At 57.7% G+C, this 12960-nt stretch overlaps 1 protein-coding gene across 1 annotated transcript; it reads right to left on the minus strand.

The window, feature by feature from the left end:
- Window positions 1-4490: 4490 nt before the first annotated feature.
- LOC147985562 (uncharacterized) lies at window positions 4491-5379 on the minus strand. The gene is made up of 3 exons (XM_087539899.1): window positions 5194-5379; window positions 4936-5020; window positions 4491-4804 (listed from the first exon to the last, which is right to left on the minus strand). The coding sequence occupies exons 1-3, from the start codon at window positions 5377-5379 to the stop codon at window positions 4491-4493; spliced, it is 585 nt and encodes a 194-aa protein (XP_087396025.1).
- Window positions 5380-12960: the final 7581 nt, after the last annotated feature.

Here is a 12960-nt window from a genome sequence, read left to right on the forward strand (position 1 = left end):
TCCAGCTAACCGCCTGAAAACCGCCTTCATCACACCATTCGGAGCCTTCTGCTACCTGACTATGACATTCGGCTTGAGAAATGCCGGTGCCACTTTTTAGCGTTGCATGCAGAAATGCCTCCTCAAGCAGCTCGGCAGAAATGCTCACGTCTATGTAGACGATATTGTGGTGAAGACGGAGAAGCGTGGCACCTTGCTGGAAGACCTCAGAGAAACATTTGAAAACTTGCGCCGATTCCAAATCAAGCTCAACCCCGAGAAATGCGTGTTCGGAGTACCAGCCGGCCAGCTCCTAGGCTTCCTGGTCTCCGAACGCGGCATCGAGTGCAACCCAATAAAGATCAAGGCCATAGAGAGAATGGAGATTCCCACCAAGCTGCGGGATGTCCAGAAGTTCATCGGTTGCTTGGCTTCCCTGAACTGCTTCATCAGCCGGCTCGGAGAGAAGGCCCTCCCCCTCTACCGACTCATGAAGAAGTCCACTCATTTCGAGTGGAACGACCAGGCAGACCAAGCCTTCCATGAGCTAAAGAAGATGCTGACCACGCCGCCTGTCTTGGCGGCACCGGCTGAAAAGGAGCCCATGCTCCTTTACATTGCCGCTACTAGCCGGGTGGTCAGCATTGCCATCGTAGTCCAACGCCCAGAAGAAGGCCGGGCTCAGCCGGTTCAGAGGCCGGTGTATTATTTAAGCGAAGTCCTATCCACCTCGAAGCAGAACTACCCACACTACCAGAAGATGTGCTATGGTGTGTACTTCGCTGCCAAGAAGCTCAAGCCCTATTTTCAAGAGCACCCCATTACGGTCGTATGTACTGCCCCGCTTGCCGAGATCATAGGCAGCCGGGATGCATCCGGCCGAGTGGCCAAATGGGCCATTGAGCTGGCCCCCTACGCGATCTTCTACCAGCCCCGTACCGCCATTAAGTCCCAGGCACTGGCCGACTTCCTCATTGATTGGGCCGAAACCCAATACCAGCCACCGGCTCCCGACTCCACTCACTGGCAGATGCACTTCGATGGGTCCAAGATGCACATCGGCTTGGGAGCCGGCATCGTCCTCACCTCTCCCAAGGGCGACAAGCTCAAGTATACATTGCAAATACATTTTGCCGCCTCCAACAATGTGGCCGAGTATGAGGTGCTCATACACGGGCTCCGACTAGCCAAAGAACTCGGCATCCGCCGGATCTTGTGCTATGGCGACTCGAATTTGGTGGTCCAACAGTCATCCGGTGACTGGGACGCCAAAGACGCAAACATGGCGAGCTATCGTTTCCTCGTCCAGCAAATCAGTGGATATTTTGAAGGATGTGAGTTCCTTCATGTACCACCTGCCGACAACATGCAAGCGGATGCCCTGGCACGAGTAGAATCCACCCGGCAAGCCATACCAGCCGGCGTTTCTCTCCACCGACTCCTCAAGCCGTCTATCAAGCCGTCTCCAGAATCTGATTCCATCTTCGCGCCGCCTGACCCCAACGCAGTCGGATCCGACTTGGGAAACCAAGCAGGCATCACGGGGACTCCAACAGGCGGCCCGGGGACTGCCATAGTCGCACCCGACCCGGGGAATTTGGAACTCGGCCCGGGGACTACATCAACACAACAGGCGATGGCCGACTCTGACCCCAACTCTTCACTACCCAGCCGACTCGCCCCTATCACAGTGGCAGTCCTGACAATAGAAGAAGTCACAGCTCCATCCTGGGCCCAGCCCATCCTCAACTTCTTAGTAAACAGAGAGCTACCAACCGACGAGATCTCGGCAAGATAAGTTCAACGCCGAGCCGGAGCCTACACAATCGTCAACAGAGAGCTTGTTAGGCGTAGCGTCACTGGAGTCTTCCAGCGCCGCGTCGAACCAGAGAAGGGCACAACAATCCTCAGGGACATCCACCAAGGCGAATGCGGCCACCACGCAGCCTCAAGATCACTCGTCGCCAAGGCTTTTCGCCACGGATTTTTCTGGCCGACTGGCTTGGAAGACGCCAAGGAACTAGTCAAAAACTGCAAAGGGTGCCAATTTTTCAGCTCCAAGCAACACCTGCCGGCTTCTGCACTCAAGACCATCCCCCTCACCTGGCCCTTTGCCATCTAGGGGCTGGACATGGTGGGCCTGTTCAATACGGCACGCGGCGGCATGACACATCTGCTCATCACTGTGGACAAATTTACCAAGTGGATTGAGGCGAAGCAGATCAAAAAGCTGAATGGGCCGACTGCCGTCACATTCATCGCAGATATTATAACCCGGTATGGCCTACCGCATAGCATCATCACCGACAACGGCACAAATTTTGCAAAGGGAGCACTGGCACGTTTCTGCGCAACACGCGGCATCCGGCTGGACCTAGCGTCCGTTGCCGACCCGCAGTCAAACGGCCAGGTCGAGCGAGCAAATGGCCTCATCCTCTCCGGCATCAAGCCCCGACTGGTCGTGCCACTGGAGCGTTCGGCTGGCTGCTGGCTCGACGAGCTGCCGGCCGTCCTCTGGAGTTTGCGCACTACCCCAAACAGATCGACCGGCTTCACCCCTTTTTTCCTTGTATATGGTGCCGAGGTCGTCATCCCAACTGACATCGAGTTTGACTCGCCTCGGGTCACCATGTGCACGGAGGCAGAAGCCAAGGAAGCAAGCGAAGACGGCATCGACCTGCTGGAAGAGGGCCGGCTGTTAGCTCTCAATCGGTCCGCCATCTATCAGCAGGGTATGCGCCGCTACCACAGCCGGAAGGTCAAGCCAAGATCTTTCCAAGAGGGCGACCTTGTGCTCCGGCTGATCTAGCGAACAGCCGGCCAACACAAGCTCTCGGCCCCTTGGGAGGGCCCCTTCATCATCAGCAGAGCTTTAGGCAATGACCCCTACTACCTAATCGACGCGCAGAAGCCGAAGGCACGCAAGAGAGACGATTCCAGCAAGGAGTCGGACCGACCGTGGAACGCCAATCTCCTCCGAAGATTTTACAGTTAAAAAGCAGTACGTAGCACGCTACCTTTTGTACTAAGTACGAGACAAGGGGTGCCCCGAGGAGTACTCGGGGACTACCCTCTTTTATCTATGAAAGATGAGTATCACGCATACGATTATGTTGCTACACTTGCTTTCTTCGTCTGGCAGCGGGTTCGACCAGTCGGCCCGGGGACTCGCCGCCTCAAGTTATATCTGAAGTTCCACCTACAGCCAGACAAGTAGTGTGCCGGCACCCAAGCCCCCTCTTGCCAAAAGTCGCAGCTCGAAGAAACGACTGTCTGACTGGCAAGAGCCAAGGGCAGGAAAGGATGCCCACGCGAAAAAACGGCTAAGGACTAACGAACTTATATAACACGAGCCGGCCTCCCACCCCGCCAACCGACTACTAGAGCAGTCGGCTGGCCAGCTTCCCGCTCACCTTGCTGCAATCTGAGAAAGCTCAAGTACTTGCCTTCCCAAAAACGACCAAGTCCTTCTCCGGCCACAGACTGCAGAGCAGCTGTCCGGCTGGGAAGGCGGCGGCCAAGGGAAGGCGGTAAAGGAAAAAGCCAAAGGATAAAAAGAAAACATAAACGGAAGCCAAACACATGCATAATATTTACACGAAAGACCTTCGAAAGGCCAGCATTCAACATAGTCTGAATACACCCCAGTGGGTGGAACTGTGCAAATTTAAAGATTGTTCAAAGAAGTAACAAGCAGGAAAGCTAAGACGGCGGATCAAGCCAAGGGAGCAACAGGCGAGTGGGGCAGGTTGGAGGATTCGGTGGTGCCGGCTGGAGGAGTGACCGGCTGGCGAGTCTCGGCATCGTTGCTAGAAGCACGATCAGGCTGAGGTGGGCTGGTCGCTTCACCATCCGGCGCATCGTCTTCGTCATCCTCTCCCTCTTCCTCTTCGCCCTCATCACTGGAGGCAATCTCCTCCGCCGAGTCCTCACCTTCGGCCGGGTTCAGCCCGAACCACTCCTCCGGCTGAGCGACGCCGGCGTCATCCACCTCAGGAGCAAAGGCGCTGGTATCGGTATACTCGACGATCGCCGAGGCGTGCTGGATGATAGCCGGCCGCACCGCCTCCAGCTCCTCGTCAGCCTCCTGCCGCCAGGTGCTCAGCTGGTCCAAGTTCAGCCCAGGATACCAAGCCCGGACGAACTCCAGAGCCCGCCCAGCGCCGGAGCGGGCCGCTGACGCCTTCCAAGCCTCGAAGTGGCCGACTGCGACCTCCAGCCAGTCGGTGGTCCGACTTGGGGTGCACGGAATCACCTCGCCAGGCTAGAGGGCGGCCAGCACTTGCGCTCCGGTGCGCTGAAGACGGCGGAGCATGCGATGGGCCGGCTGCAGGAAGGCTTGAAGGCCCAGAAGCTGCTCCTCAAGTGACCGGTTGGCATTCGGCGCAATCTCGGCCCCGCGTGCCATCGCGTGTCGCGGTAGGCCTCGATGGCTTGGGTGGCGGCGGCTAAGTAGCCGGGGAAGTAATCTGCGCAAAGAGGAAAACAGTGACACAAAATCAAAAAATGAATCAGATAGTAGAAGGCAGCCAAGGAAGCAAAGAAGAAGGCGGCCTACCGTCAATCAAGTCTTCCACCCGGCTGTAGCCTTGGCTCAGCGCCTGCCTCATCTCGGCCCAGTTTGCCGCCTCAGTCTCATACTCGGCTTTGAGGGCGGCCTCGCTGTCTTGCGCCACCTTCAGGGCCGCCATGTGGCTCTCCTCCTGGTCGGCCAACCTCTTGGCCAGGCGGTCACGCTCTTGAGCCAGGGCGGTGCGCTCGGCCTCCTTGGCACGAAGGGCGGTCTGGGCTCCGCTCAGCTGGCTCCTCAAGTCGGCATTGGCCCCTGCAATATAAAGAAATAAGTCGTCAGGAAAAGATCCGACCCGACTACTCGGTAGTCGGCCTAAATCTCGGGGACTACACCTAGTGGGTGCGCTGACGCGCCCCCAATTAAAAGAAAAACGGAGCGCTTACTCCGGCTCTCGGTCAGATCAGTGGCTTTCTGATTCAACTCCTGGGCCTGGGAGTTGAAGGCGGCCGCGCGGAGGTTGTGGTACTCCTGCAGAGAAGACAAGGGACGTGAGTAAGAACAAGATGGTAATCAAGCTTTCCAGTAAGTTCCAAGCCGCCTGCTCAGCAGCCGGCTCGGAACTTGGGGACTACACCTAGAGGGTGCGCTGACGCGCCCCCACGGAAGAAATTAAAAGCAATCAAAGGAGCAGGAGGACTCACCCGAATAACCAACCGCGTTGTGAGAAACTCCTGGGTGTACTGCTTCAGCGCGGTGGCTTGGGCCTGAAGCCGGCTCCGGACGTCCTGCGCCGCCACATTCAGCACGGCTGTCCCGCCGCCCGGCGTCCACCCGGACGAGCTATCGCTGGCCGCTTCTAGGTCCTGGGCAGACGAGCCGGCGTCCATGGTCTTCTGCGCGTCCGGCACTGAAGTCTCCTTCCCCGCGCGCCGGCGAAGCGGTGACGAGATCACAAGATCCCCTCCCACGGTCGGCTCGCCCCCAGCCGGCCGCGCTGGCGGCACTTCAGGCCGGCCCCCACGACCCGTTACAGTTGGCGGCGATGGCGCCGTCTCCCTCTCCATCTCCAGCTGGACGCGGCCGGCTTCCTCCAACAGGGGCACAGGGGTGTCAGGAGCCGCGACACGGAGGGGAATGACGAACTGCGGAGGCTGGTTCTGCAGCGCCTCCGCCTCCCTCTCCGCGTCTGCGGCCTCCGCCTGGGCCTTGGCGGTTGCGACGGCTCGCGCCTCCGCTGACTTCTGCTCCGCCTCCCGAGCCGCCCTCCGCTCCTCCGCCTCCCGCTCCTCTCGCGCTTCCCGCGCGTCCCGCTCCGTCGCCTCTAGGAGGTCGGCGCTGGGATCTACCCGGCGCGAGTTTGAAGACCCTCCTACGGCTCCGACTATGGAGGCGGCCGGGACTCGCCCAAGGGAAAGAGGGGCCCTGTTTGATAAATTGAGAAAAAGGGTTTGGAAAAACATCAACCGAAGAAGAAGAAAAAAGAAAGGCATAAGAACAGCGACACTTACGCTGAGACCGCCTGCGACTGCTTCACCACCTTGCGGAAGCGGGCTGCCTTTGCAGCCGCCTCGTCCTGCTTGGTCGCCGCCGCGGTACTCTTGGGCTTCTTCGGCCGACTGCCGAAGTGGGTCGACACGGCCCGGCGCTTCTGTACGCCGCCTTGGGCAGTCGGCCCGGCGGATGGGCCCGCACCATGGTGCTCGGGCGCCGGTCGGCGGCGCGCGATGACTTCGGCCTCGTCGTCATCTGGCCAGTCCTCGAAGCCGGCCCCGAGCCCGGACCCGCCTGCGTCGCCGCCTTGCCCCGCGATGTCGTCCTCCCTGGCGGCCGCCCCCAGGTCTGGGTCGTCTACATCGTCCATCGTACGGTCGGGGAGGAACTGGCGTTCCACCCCTGCGGCCCCGGCTGCTGGCGGAAGCATGGGGTTCTGCCAAAGAAAGGCCGGCTGGTCAGGAGTCGGCCACCATGAACTCGGCAACGAGCAAAGAGGAAGAGAAACTTACCACCGGCGGAGGATTGGCGCGAGAGTACGGCACCTTGCCATACTTCCACTCCTCGGTGAGCTTGCAGTTGGAAATGTAGTTCACCATGTAAGACACCTCGGCGTGAGGCATCTCCTTGGTGCTTAGCCGGCACGGGTCGAAGCGGCCGCTCATCTGGCAGATCATATGAGGTCGGCCCTGGAGCGGGAGCACCTGGCGCTCCACGAAGGCGGCCACCAGGTCGGGCCTGGATAGACCCTCCGACTGGATCATCACCCGGAGCCGGGCAACGGAGGTGGACCCGCCCGAAGACAGCGACCTGGACCAGAAGGACCATGAAGGATGCCTCCCAGCTGGCGGGCCAGCTATGTAAGCCGGCAGGTTGACGAAGTCGCCTTGCGGAGCAATATTCTTCATGTAGAAGTAGGACTTCTGCCAGAGCTTCACCGACTGGATCAGCGGGATGAGCGGAAATGGGTTGTTGTCGCTCTCCCTCCGCATGGCAATGAAGGCACCACATGGGGCTGGCATGCCCGCGACAACGGTGCCGAGCTTGCACTGAAAGAACTCTCCCCACAGTTCAAGAGTGGGGAGGACGCTGAGAAAACCCTCGCACAGGGTGACGAAGGTCGACAGCAGCATCACCGCGTTGGGAGTGAGGTGATGCGGCTGGAGATGATAAAATTCAAGGAACGGGCAGAGGAACCCGCTCGCCGGCAGGCCGAAGCCATGCAGGCAGTGCGAGCGGAAGATCACCCGCTCATCCTCTTCTGGCGCCGGCGAGATCTCCCTCTTCGGCGCGAGGCGGACCCATACGAGATCCGCGCCCGGCAACCGCCGCGTCCGACAAAGGAAGTCGACGTGGTCGTCATGGACATTGGAGCCGTCCCAGGAGCTCGACAATGCCATGGGGACGGCGCGGCGGCGAGAAAGGTACGACGAAAGGAGGGCGCACGACCCAGCTGCGACAAAGCGGCGGCGAGCCAAGAAGATTGGCAGGAAGGCCGAGCGGCGGTAGGTAGCTGTCGTGACGAGAGGAGGAAGAAGAAGGAGGGGGCGGAGCGAGGGAGAGCGCGTGAGCGTTTTGGCGCTCCCCTCCTCTACCCCTACTTACAGCCTCGTGCGGCGAAGCCGAGGAGGCAGGACGTGGGGGGCGTGGGATTAACTGCACCCACTCCCCCCACGCCCCGCGATTATTGTGCCATTACGGCGTGGGGAAACCGCCACTGGGGCGCACGCGGTCCGTCCAGGCCGCAGAAGTTCCGCGCGTGGGTCGAGGCCCTATAGTGGCGGGCCCCAGACTGCGGCGGCGTCCCGTCGCGCGCGTGGGCTGGCAGGCCCCTCCAGCCGGAGGATGCCACATGGCGCGCAGTCGACGAGCGGTCAGTTCACAGCCGGACTCGCGCGCCGACTGGCACCAGCCTTCAAACTTCGAGATCTCTAAGAGACGGCATGCCTAGTTGAAACTGGCTTCTGGTTCCCGGCTCCTCAAGATAGGAAGCTGACTGGGCTCCTCGACTTTTTTCTGCCTCGGAGCCCAACCAGCTTCGGGGACTACTGTCGGAGTAAATGACCACGGGTAGCCTAGCCGGCTTCCCCTGGCACTTCAGAAAAATTACAGGCCGAACAAGCCTCCAAGCTTCCAAGACATGGGTCCGTCTTCCCCCAGCCGGCTACCTCTCAAGCCGGCTGCGCAAAGGTAGCCCAACCCTGAAATCCTTGAGAAACAAGACCATGAGAAGGCCGACTTCCAGAAGCCGGCCATAAAAGGGCTGACTCCCAGGAGCCGGCCCCTCAGCAGGCGGCTAAGATCTTGCCCTCAGAGTCTGCACCCACATAACAGCGACAAGACGAGGCATGGCTACAGTAAAGCCTGCCACCCCCGAATCCCGGCGCACGCATGGCCACTGTGCACCGTACGGGGCGGCCATCCCCGTCCGGCGCGGCACTGTTGCCATGATGATCGTGACGTCACCCACGGCGAGGGGTCAGTACGACCCGTGGGTGGAGGGCCCCCTCGGTCAGGGAGATCCCGAGGGCGGCCAGGCTTCCCACAGTCGGCCAAGGGTATGGCCGGCTTCCAACAGCCGGCCAACTCTCTCCCTCCAAGGAGGTGCTTCATTAAGGAGACAAGAGAAGGTAAGGCTACAGTGATGAGCCGCCTCGCGGCGGCACTGTAGCCATGCTTACCATGACAAAGCCATCGTCGCCAGGGGCAAGGTAACAGTAACCAGCCCCCGACAAGACCCCCGAGCGGTGGGGCCGGCCTATCGGCCAAAGGGTCGGCAGCCAGCGGGCCTACCAGTTGGTGGGCCCCACCAGTCGGCGGAGAAGCCGGCGGGCATAGACACAGACGGCTGGGGCCCACGCCTAGCCGGATTACCATTGTACCCCTGGGGGGTAGGCCTATATAAACCCCCAGGGTTCCCATGCAGGGGAGATCACTCTTTGGATAGATTTTAGACGCCACAAGGAAAAGAGGAGCGGGCTAGCCTGGCCCTCCCTCACCCTTTCACCGAACAGCTCAAGGAGCATTCTGTAGCAACCCACCGAGCTAGTGATCATGCGGAGACCCCGCGGAGCAGCATTAGGGGTGTTATCTCCACGGAGAGCCCTGAAGCTGGGTAAGATTCGCCGGCGTGCATGTCTTCGCGTTATCCCGTTTCTAGGCACCGGCGATGTTTTATTGGCTCCCACAATGATAAGCCATCCATTGGCATATGCCGCACCAACCACCCGACAACTGAACAGGATGAACGGGAAGATGGGCAGGTTAGCCCTGGTAAACAGGCCACGCACGAAGACTCGGATGACGGTAGTTATCTTCCGCTATCCGAGGATGAGGCGAGCCTCGGCACTGAGGATTTCATCGTGCCTGAGGAACCTCTTAAGCAGGAGCGCTTCATGCGCCAGCTAATAGCCACTGCAAGGAGCCTGAATAAGAAGCAGCGGTAGCTTCAAGCTGACCAAGATCTGCTCAATGACAAATGGACCGATGTCCTACCAGCCGAAGAATACGGCCTCAAGCGCCCAACCAAAAGCTACCCGAAGCGCAAATTGCTACCTCAGTTTGACGAAGAGGTGCTGGAACACATACCACCATCGCACAATGCGGCTGACCGACCACCACGTTGTCGAGATAAAACGGCAACTCAAGCCGAACACCAGCCCGCCCCGCCTCATCGCAAAAGCAGAGGTATGCCAGCTCACGGTCATGCATGACCTTCGGCAGGACCTGAACAATAAAGCAGGACATACTAGATCGATCTACAGATCGCGAGGATGTGCCCCGACACGGGACGACGACCATCTATTCGGACGTGACAAACCCAGTCATGCGCAGGCTGAAAGCTGCAGATGGACTCCATCAGAGCTACGTCGCGATACGACCCGATATAGAGGCGCCGCGCACCCTCATTGCTTCACCAACAAAGTCATGGAACATGAATTCCCTGAAGGGTTCAAACCCGTGAATATATAATCATACGATGGAACCACAGACCCCGCGGTATGGATCGTAGACTTCATCCTCCATATTCATATGGCACATGGCGATGACCTTCATGCCATCAAATACCCCCCCCCCCTAAAACTCAAAGGACCAGCCCGACACTGGTTGAACAACCTGCCCGAAAATTCCATCGGCAGCTGGGAGGACTTGGAAGAAGCCTTCCTCGATAACTTCCAAGGTACATATGTTCGACCTCTGGACGCTAACGACTTAAGCCATATAGTCCAACAGCCAGGAGAGTCCGCCAGGAAATTCTGGACTAGGTTCTTAACTAAAAAGAACCAGATCGTCGACTGTCTGGATGTCGAAGCCCTAGCGGCCTTTAAACACAGCATCCGCGATGAATGGCTCGCCCGCCACCTCGGCCAAGAGAAGCCAAAGTCCATGGCGGCCCTCACGACACTCATGACCCGCTTTTGTGCGGGCGAGGATAGTTGTCTGGCCCGTAGCAAAAACAATGCAAGCGACGTCAGCACCCCTGAAGCTAAAAATAGCAACGACAAGTCCCGTTGCAACAGATACAAGCGTCGAAACAACAATGACAACACCGAGTATACGGCGGTCAATGCCAGATTCAGTGGCTCTAAGTCCGGTCAGTGGAAGAAGCCGTTCAAAAAGAACAATTCGGGCCCATCTAGCTTGGACCGCATACTTGATCGTCCGTGCCAGATTCATGGCACCCCAGACAAACCAGCCAATCATAACAACAGAGATTGCTGGGTTTTTAAACAGGCCGGCAAGTTAAATGCCGAAAACAAGGATAAGGGATTGCAAGGTGAAGACGACGACGAGGAGCCCCGGCCACCGAACACAGGGGGACAGAAGAAGTTTCCCCCTCAGGTCAAAATGGTGAACATGATATACGCCACCCACATCCCCAAGAGGAAGTGTCGGTGTCAAAACTGGCGGATTTGAGATAGGGGGTCCTGAACTGTGCTTCTAGGATCGATGGTAACAGGAGACGGGGACACAATGTTTTACCCAGGTCCGGGCCCTCTCTATGGAGGTAATACCCTATGTCCTACTTGATTGATCTTGATGAATATGAGTATTACAAGAGTTGATCTACCACGAGATTGTTATGACTAAACCCTAAAAGTCTAGTCTGGCTATGATAACGATTGTCCCCCCTCCGCACTAAGTCCTCCTGTTTATATAGACACCGGGGGGATCTAGGGTTACATAAGGTCAGTTATAAAGAAAGAAATCTACTTATTCGATCGCCAAGCTTGCCTTCCACGCCAGGGAGAGTCCCATCCGGACACGGGTGCAGTCTTCAATCTTCGTGTCTTCACAGCCCATGAGTCCGTCCCATGGCTAATAGGTCGGACGCCTGAGAACCCCTTAGTCCAAGACTCCCTCAGTAGCCCCCAAACCAGTCTTCAATGACGAGGTATTCGGCGCATAGATTGTCTTCGGCATTGCAAGGCGGGTTCCTCCACTGGTGACTTCCAAGTAGTGTGTTCGGCCTTCCATTTAATGCTGTACCCCTCGGCTTCTATGCATTGACAACTTCAGCTTCCACATGTCGAGCGAATGCGAGAGGTCAGGATATTTTTGCACATACGACCTTGACCGTACCAGAAAGGGGCCTATTTAAAGAGAATAGATCTCAGATCCCCTCCAAATCTCACGGAAGAAACCCTCAGAGCTTGCGGAGCAGAACCACCCCAACATGGCTAGCGCTCCCAGATCTTCCTCTCGTCCCCACAACTCTGAAAAGGGGGATTGGGAGAGATGTTTAGTTTCTCACAGTCAACTGGTGAAGCTGCAAACACATGACTTTCTTACCCCCGTAGATTTGGTCCCCGTACGAGCAGGGATGACGTCCTTCAAGGGCGGGGCTCAAGCGGAGAACTTCTCCAATCCGTCCAGGGGAGAATGAGTATGCTTCGTCCCCTTCTTGTTAAGAGGTGTCGGATTTCCGATCCATCCCTTCCTCCGATGTCTGCTGGAGTATTATGGCCTCCAACTGCATAGTCTCACTCCCGCCTCTATCCTTCATATTGCGGGTTATGTCGCTCTATGCGAGCTATTCCTGGGCTACGAGGCCCATTTCGATTTATGGAGAAGATTGTTCTGCCTTGTCCCTCGTAATCAAGGCGGGTCAATTTTTGAAGTGGGAGGAGCCGAAGTGTGGCGCATCACCGGGACCGGATACTTGTCCGGCACGCCGAAGAAAGCTTCCGAAGAGTGGCCTTCTGAATGGTTTTACATTGACGACGTCGCTCTTCCCGACCCTGTCCGTATGGGCCTCCCCAAGTTTTCAAGTGCTCCATTGAAGAAACGCCATAGCTGGCGTCCTCAGAGCCTCAAGGAAGAGGATAGTGCAGAGATCAGCCTGCTGCTGGGCAAGATTAGGATGCTTGCCCAGTCCGGATTGTCAATAGTCAAGGTAATGGCGATCTCCATAATGCGGGTGGTCCAGACACTCCAATACAGAGGGCTGCCCATGTGGCATTATAACGGGGAAGACGATGCTTCACGATACGGTCAGAAGGGCCCAAAGACCCCCGCCGCTCTGGTCAAAATATTGGCCGAACTGTATAAAGGGGAGAAAGAGGAGTTCACCCATCTCCAATATCGAGATGGATGTTCCATGTATAATCCTCCTAGATGGGTAAGCTCTAACTCCACTATTTTACTCATGTCCCTGAATCATTCTTGACAGGCAGTATCTTATCCGCTTATAACAGGAATGGCGAAAGGTTGTCGAGGGGATCCACGACCCTGCCCCTCAGCCGAAGAATCGCAACCGGGATCTTGACCCTGGATATGAGGAAGATCCGGACATATTTGTGGAGCTCGAGGATGGAATATTCTATCAGATGAGCTATGACGGTACAGATGTACCCATCATCTCCGATTACCCTGGTCTCCTTCCTGCTTCACATGTAAGTAATCCGGCGATACCTTGTCCAAGAGAGTTTTCCCATTCCTCCTCACCCACCACACTATCCTGTGCTCAAAAGGGG

The sequence above is a fragment of the Triticum urartu genome, chromosome 2A, assembly GCF_056163025.1.
Source record: "Triticum urartu cultivar PI428250 chromosome 2A, HENAU_Tu73, whole genome shotgun sequence".
NCBI lineage: Eukaryota > Viridiplantae > Streptophyta > Magnoliopsida > Poales > Poaceae > Triticum > Triticum urartu.